The 8,102-nt window shown below is 32.1% G+C and overlaps 1 protein-coding gene across 2 annotated transcripts; it reads left to right on the forward strand.

Annotated features, from left to right (window-relative positions):
- The first annotated feature begins 4,596 nt into the window (after positions 1–4,596).
- LOC121129526 (UDP-N-acetylglucosamine transporter) lies at positions 4,597–8,101 on the forward strand. 2 transcript variants are annotated; one of them, XM_040725249.2, is made up of 5 exons: positions 4,597–4,943; positions 5,599–5,753; positions 5,811–5,933; positions 6,779–6,947; positions 7,612–8,101. In XM_040725249.2, exons 1-5 carry the CDS (start codon positions 4,748–4,750, stop codon positions 7,968–7,970), a joined length of 1,002 nt encoding a protein of 333 aa, XP_040581183.1. In that variant the 5' UTR covers positions 4,597–4,747; the 3' UTR covers positions 7,971–8,101. The 2 variants fall into 2 exon arrangements, with proteins under 2 accessions (XP_040581183.1, XP_040581184.1); XM_040725250.2 differs by lacking the exon at positions 5,811–5,933.
- The last annotated feature ends 1 nt before the right edge of the window (position 8,102 follows it).

Genomic DNA, 8,102 nt, shown 5'->3' on the forward strand with positions numbered 1-8,102 from the left:
GAACAGAAGCTTAGATGTTACAACAACTTTTTATTAGATTAGTTACAAGCAGTTGTGACGGAAGAGGAGGTGGAGAAGGAAGTAAACATGGACATAGACAATAATTACTCTGATGGTAATCCTCAATTCTACTCTGAGTACAACAAGGACATATAGTTATCACCAATGATGAAAATCCAGTGTAGAATGGGCATGTTAAAAAAAAAAGAAAACGAAAATCAACATAGCAACCCTAACAATTTGAAAAATGTTCGGGAGGAGAGAAAGAATAATGCTCATGACGTTTCATTAGATCAGCTACAATCAGCTGTGACAAGAGAGGAAGGAGAAAAGGATATAAACTTGGACATTTGCTGTAAATACTCTGTTGTCGATCCCAAATTCTACTCTGAGTCCGACAAGGACTTACAATCATAACTCCACAACAAATCCTCAGGGGTATGCTCCGTCTTTTATTATCACACACGAACGTTCATTCAGATTTAGAATATAATTGAATCTAGTTAGGAAAGTATGTGTCATTATTAAATAATAATGACAACTGCTAAGGAAAATAAAATTCATTCTTTATATTATCAATAAAAATTAGCGGCCAGCTAAAAAACACACTAGATTTACATCATTGGTAGGGCTGAGCATCGAGCGAGTGTTTGTAGAGCGAGACATAAGGTACTATTGATCAAAAGTTATGGTTTTGGAGGATAGAATATCACGTGATGCTGGTATAAAATTGAGAATATTCTATGTTTCATATTGTACTAGAAGAGTGAATATAAAAAGTTGTTAAAATTTTGAAATTCTTGAATACCAGGTTTACTTTGTGAAAATTATGAAAAAACTTCCAAATTTCTATATTATAGATTTATTAACAAATATTAATAAAAGTCGCTAATATGATATGTCATACAATGAGTAGTCAAAAACTTATGATTATCACTTAACCTGTAGCATTAGATTACTAGTAAATTTAGACATTCAGTCTCTAGACTGCCCAGTTTTTTTAAGGAATTCTGATATCGGGGCTGGCTAAACAGTACATTATCCCTAGAACACCTTCAGACGGACTGCAATAGGATAAATAATCCGGCAAACTATTGTGAGGGCTCCAAAAGTTAAAGTTATTTTTAATATAAATCGTACTAATTGTATGTTTTATATGAAGTGTAGCAATAATTGTTCTTTTCTTTAAATTAATTACTAGTAAATTTATAACTTAAAGTATTATAACGTATATTTGTGATATTAACTTAAAGAAGAATGGATAAAATAAAAAACACAAATAAAAAACAATTAATTTTAACGAAAAATATTAATTTGAAATTTTAATAGTAGGTATACACAGAAAGTCAAACAAATTAATAGTACCAAACTACACTATATATTATAAATGGATTCAACAAATTATTAGGGACAAATGATACGAAATTGAAGTTATTAACACTAAATATTACAAATGGATTAAACAAATTTTGATGGAAAAATGATACGAAATTGAGGTTATTAACACTTAAATATTACAAATGGATTCAAAAAAATGATTCGGGACAAATGAAACGAAATTAAAGTTATTAAAATTGAATATTACGAATGGATTCAACAAATTATTAGGGACAAATATAAATTATAAATATACAAAAATAATGAGACATTTTTATATAGAAAAAAATATATTAATTATGAGTAGAAATAAAATCCGTTTTTTTTCTATTATACTTCTAATTCCATGTAGAATCTTCATTTTCGTCATATAAGTAATTTGTAAAACTAAGAAAAGAAAAAGTAAATTAATATGTTCAGTATTTAAAACGACTTATCCTTATCTTAAATAAATTGTACTTCAACATGTTGGAATCTTAGAAGCATACACAATTCTTAAGCAAGGCTTTACACGAAAAAAATTATGTTAGACAAACTATTTGCAGGCATTTTGAAGCTAAGATCCCCCTTTGACACCATTCATGCTGTTGTTCTTCACCCTATTACTGTAGTTCTCTAACACATGTGCTCGGAGATTATGAACTGTTAGGGAGTCTTTCTTTTAACGTGGTAATGACCTCGGTAATTGGGTTGAAATTATGATTAATTATTGACAATTTGTCATAAGTAACCTCTATCATTTATAATCTCCTTAGCTTTAACAACCGCTGGTGTTTTTGCATTAAGGTTGTTTAAATATTCCCTGATTACTTCGAAGTTATTGAAATTGTAATCAACTACTTTCAACCAAGCTCCCTAGTGTGTGACGGTAGTTGCTGAAGGTAAGGGATTTGGGAAGAAGCAGTAAATGTCCGTTTTCTTAGCCCGGCATTCAAAAACTTTTTTTTTTATTTATGAAATGAGCTTGTTTGTCTTTGGGAATTCTTTACGTGCAAGTTTACCCACTTATGGAGTCCATGGGCAATACAAATAATATGTTTCAATTGGGAGTAGCTTCTTTTGAGGTCTTCGCCAGCTTTTTTACAGTAGAATGCTCCATCCGTGATGAAAACTTTTAGCTTATTTTCATCAAAGTCCAAACCAAGAGTTAGCTGAATACTCTGAACGACAAAATTTGCAACATTAACGGCATTAGCAACTTTTATATCTATCATGTTGATTATATAAGGCCGACCCAAGAAACGGCCATCTCAATGACCCATCAATATAGCTGTCATTGATTGTTCCCGGTTGTCTTTAGTCTCATCAACAGCTTATCTCCAATTTACCCTTTAATTTTGGAGATTAATCCTTGCTGACAACCTCCATTAATCTATGTAAAGTCTTTCAACTAGGGCCAGTTCTATCGGCATATTTCTTCATAAACTTTGAGAAAATGGGGTTCTCCGCGGTGAAAAAAGGTATATTACAGGAAACTAGCCTCTTCAAAGAGTCAGTGTTAAAGTTGTCAGAATCATTATGAGTCAAATGTTGTTCGTATGTATTCATATTCTTGATGTGGGATGAGAACATTAAGTGTTACATCGGCATATTCGACAAAATATTATGTTGTCGTCCGGTAGGTAGCTCCAAATTTTATATCCTTCATTAATTTCAATCCAGGCGTAATTTTATTCTACAAACTCAAAGGTACTCGGCGAGCAATAGATTCTTTGAGAAGGTGTTAGCACAACAATAATTCGAGAAAGAATGAATAAATATGAAAAAAGGGGAACTCTAACAACTGTTTTCCTTTTCTAATCTTAGAACAGTAATTTATTTGACCAAACAGCCAAGCTTTAATCATTGGTTATAACTCTACAACAGGTTACTCTCCGTCTTTTATGATCACACACAAAGGTTCTATGCGGTTTTGTATATAATTGTATGTACTAGAAAAGGAAGTTCCGTCCTCGGAAATTGAATAATAATGATAACAGCTTAGGAATAGAAAATTTACACTTCAGTTTGCCAACACCAAAAAAAACCCGGGTGACCTATAAAATGCAACCATATAAACATCTCTTAAAACTTATTGAATATGTTAATGATATATTACAAATTTTGTAAATTAAAAATTATTTGTTGTAGAGTACTTAAAAGATACTCTAGCATCGACACAGTAGGGCTAAAATTGAATTTAATTATAATTCTTTGTCAGGAATTATAGAATTATATTTTTTTTGTCGCTCTTCGTTACATCCATCCAGGGAGAACTTTATACATGGAGGGTCGCGAAGTTTCTGGAAACATGTTGTTTGATATTAATAAACCTCTTTATTATTTCTACGTGGCTCAAAAAAACTCTCTAATTTCATTCAACTATAGACATGGTGAGTAATTTAATTCATTATTCGACCAAATGGCTTCATGTTTGGGAATCTATCTCATGTATTCATTAGAAATGTTTTTTTGCCAGGAAGAATCCCTAAATTCGTCTCCTATCCTCAGTAATCCTATTTCTTCAAAAAAGAGTTCCAAGATGAACTTCAAATGGTTCTCCGCATCTTCGCTTAGATAGTAATGTAAAATAAGTTCAACCTTCGGAATAGGGTTTCTTAGTGACCAAGAAGTAGCTCACGACTTATTAAGTATTGAACAAGTCGTCAGAGTACAGGCATAAATCGTTTTTCTTTATTTAAATGCTATACTAAGATTTTTCTTTACACGGATCCCTTCTTTAGAAATGATATAGCTATGAATTACACTGATATTACGACTAGTCTAACGAGGGCTTACTCTTATACCTCTGTAACAAATCCTCAGTCTTCGTCATTCATGGAGTACTCGCGCTAGTTATAACATAATATAGTTGAATGGTCCCTTCTCGAGAACTAAATAATAATGATAACAAGACATTTTAGATAATAAAGCACTCGTGTGCTAAAAGTGCTTAGGATTTACAACCCTATAGTTAATTTCTATTTCCATTTATTGCATTGTCATGGCGAATTTTTGTTACCCTAAGTAGAATTTGCAAAGGATTAATCATAATATTTTGTTATTATAAATTGACAATAATCAAAGTATACAAATGTTCTTCCAGCTCCATTTTGAGAGAGATCAAACTAATTTTTAATTTTAATAATTCACAGATGTATTTACAAATAATCATAGAAACAATTCATGACCAGGTGACAATTCCTGTTTATTTTTCATGAATATCTATTTTAATTAATTGTCTACATAGTGTTAAGTAAAAATTTGAATCAATAAGGTCCTCTTTTCTTCCTATATATTTTCAAATTTTTGCAATGAACAGTTTAAAATTGTTTATCTAGTGAAAAATAGTAGTTCGTTCTTCACTTAGTATCCGTTCTGATGTCTAAGGATGTATACTACAAACTCATCCTACACTTTGGCGATTCGAATCTCAGTTTTATGTCTATTAATAGTTCAAACATCATCTGGTGTTCTCTTAATGAGGTATTCCAGACTCTACAATCATTATTCATCCACTCTTGCAGTGTTTTACTCCGAAATTTTGAAAACTGGACTTCTACTTATTCTCTTTTACAAACAAAATCGTGAGTTTTCAACATCAATTTAACTATTAAAAAGAGGAAACAGGGGGGTCCAAATAATTGGTTTAATTAAAATAGATATGTGCCTTGGGCACAAAAAGTTTGGGAACCACTGGGTTAGGGGATATGTTATTATGAGGTCTCGTTCCCTATCATCCAGTTAAGCCTTATAATTAGTTTCAGCTTGAAGACAGGGCTCTCAAGTTTTTGAACTTATGTTTGCATGAGATTTTGAGATCTTACGTCAATTTACTTTATACAAATATATGAAAATCGTATTTTAGTTGGGAAAGTTCGTTAAAAAAAAGGGTTATCTTCCAATATTCGAAGGAGCTGGCGGTGTCTCTGAGGGAACTGTTGTCTGAGTCTTCTTAGAGTGGCCACCTACATGAGAGGAAAAAATTTCAAACAAAAAAGAGCAAAGCGCCATAGATACAGCATAGAACATTAACTTTTATATTTTTTGATGTTACTCATAAGATGCAGAAACGGAAAAAGAAATACAAATTTATATACATGAGCAAAAATTTGAGCGATGTTATTTCGTTATTCAAATCAATCAGCCCGCCTCCACTATCGCACAAGAACTTTGAGCTCCACTAACTAATGTTTTGACTAGGTATGATAAAAAATATTAATCTTTTTTCTTTCTTTCCAGAATTTAGCGTTAGATTAACATGGTCAGCCATCAAGAAGGAAATTATATTTAATCCAAAGGAAACAATTAAGCTAATTATACCTGGAGCTCTTTATTTAATTCAAAACAATCTCGTTTTCATTGCTCTTTCAAATCTTGATGCTGCTACGTTCCAAGTAAGATTTGTTTAACTACATAGTGTATAAACCAATGAATTTATGATAATGACATAGATCACCTACCAATTAAAAATCATAACAACAAGCTTAATATCAATTTGCATCCTTGGAACACGTATAAATAAGAATAAATGGGTGGCTTTGATTTCTTTGATGGTTGGAGTTATATTAGTTCAAGTGTGTATCAGGGATTATAATTGGTTGAGGAAAAAGTAATTTAGTATTTTTCACTTTATTTTAAGGCTTTATAAAAAGTGTTACAGTCATTCAATTTAAGCCAAGTAGGCTCTGTTCTATTGGATAAATGGTTCCTAACGATAATTTTAACTTCATAATACCCTTCTCGTAAAAGTTTTGTCCCTATTGGCAAAAAAAAACTCGGACAACCAATACTTACAGGCCAAATTTGTGCACCCAAGCGCGTTGCCCATAGACAGGAACATGGCCAGTTCTGGACGTTTGGCTGGAGCCATAAGAACTTCCCATTCGAGCTCTCAGAGCTTCTGGGGCGCTATCAAAGATGTGTACGGCCAAACATAATCTTGATGTATCCTATTTCCCAATGTTCGCCACTTCTTTTCGATCGCCAGCTTCAAACGGTCAAATTCTTCACATTGAAGGGCAGAATTGAGTGGGAAGGGGGATTCGCTCGAACTATAATTGTACAAAACGAACCAACGAGTATCGTTCCTGTATTCATTGAAAATTTTCATGGTTGCTTTCGACGCATTTTTCCCTATCAGATATTATAAATGTAAAATATCGCAAATTTTTTCCTTTGATATCTCCATACTAGACGCACGATAATTCACAACTGAACTGCCCAAGCGCAATAATGTCTAAAAAGCATTTGTAGTATACACACACTCCTTTACAAACATCTTATCTTATGATCCAATGTTACCAATTATGAAGAAGATATATTTAGTTTCAAAAAAGGGTGGAGAATACGAAATTACTTTTTTCCCAAACTAATAATATGAGATTTAAGTGCAAATAATAATTAATATTGAATATCCAAGGATGGCAAATCTACCAAACCAACAGAGGATTCCCATGAAAAATCCTGGGCTATTGGTCTAGCCTGTGTCTTATTTGCATGTATTTCTTCACCTTTTGCAGGGGTTTACTATGAAAAATTAATCAAGACCGGAGCTCAATGTTCAATTGTCATCCGTAATTTGCAATTGGGTAAGATGCATCTAGATTAGACAGTTCTGTATTTGGCTTAATATTGTACACCTCCCCCCTCCCCCTCCCACCCCATCTACATTTCTGCTGAGGAAAATAAAAAAACTGAATTTGACATAGTTTGATGTTGTCCCAAATATGATGATTCTATTAGTCAAAAACTGAGCTTTTCTTACAATCTTACTATTTGTTTTATTAATCAAAAATATCGTGCACAGTCTAAGATTCACTCAATGATTTGTAGTTTCCCTGAATTAACTTTGTACTTACAAAATTAAATTTCAAATATTATTTTTTTTAAATTTATTTCAATTCTGAAATTTTTTAGTAAAAAGAAAACAATCCTTAATTTGGGGAGGACTATAGCCCCTGCGGACACCCCTGTGTATATTTGTAAATTTTGAGATACGACAATTTGACCCTCACTCCTTGTATTCATGAACAAATAACTATTGTCAATTTCTATAAACAATTTATTCTGATTAATCCTTTGTGGGCACTGCAAATTATATTTAGAGAAGCGAAAATTCGTCATGATAATGAGATAATTATTTAAATCCTTTACAAACCTTTTAGCGTGCATATTATTTTTTGTTCATGTGGTCTGTGAATGCTCTCCCACAATATATTTATCAATTATTCATGTTTTATTTCTTTCATCTAGCAATATTTTCACTTACTTTTGGATTTATCGGAGTATTGATTCAAGAAGGAACAAATTTTTTCCTATTGGGGGATCAATTTAAAAATTTTGATGCTGTCGTTTGGGCTATAATATGCATACAAGGCGCCGGAGGTATTATAGTAGCTGCTGTCGTAAAATATACCGATAATATCCAAAAAGGTTTTGCCACATCTATCTCAATCGTTCTTTCTTCGCTTATATCATACTTACTTCTCCACGATTTGGTTATTGATGGTCAATTTATGATGGGTGGAGCTCTGGTATTAGGCTCTACCATTCTTTACTCCATGTCAGGAACTAAACCTCCAAAAGACACGGCAATTGATTCTAAATGCTAATATAAACTATTTTTTTATTTATTATGTTATAATGCGTATCCATTCATCTTTATAACGACGGTCTTTTTATGTAAAATATCTATTTTATGTTGATATTAGAATAAATAAAGTTTCATTGTGTTTCAATTTTAT

The sequence above is a fragment of the Lepeophtheirus salmonis genome, chromosome 14 (genome assembly GCF_016086655.4).
Source record: "Lepeophtheirus salmonis chromosome 14, UVic_Lsal_1.4, whole genome shotgun sequence".
NCBI classification, from domain to species: Eukaryota; Metazoa; Arthropoda; class Copepoda; order Siphonostomatoida; family Caligidae; genus Lepeophtheirus; species Lepeophtheirus salmonis.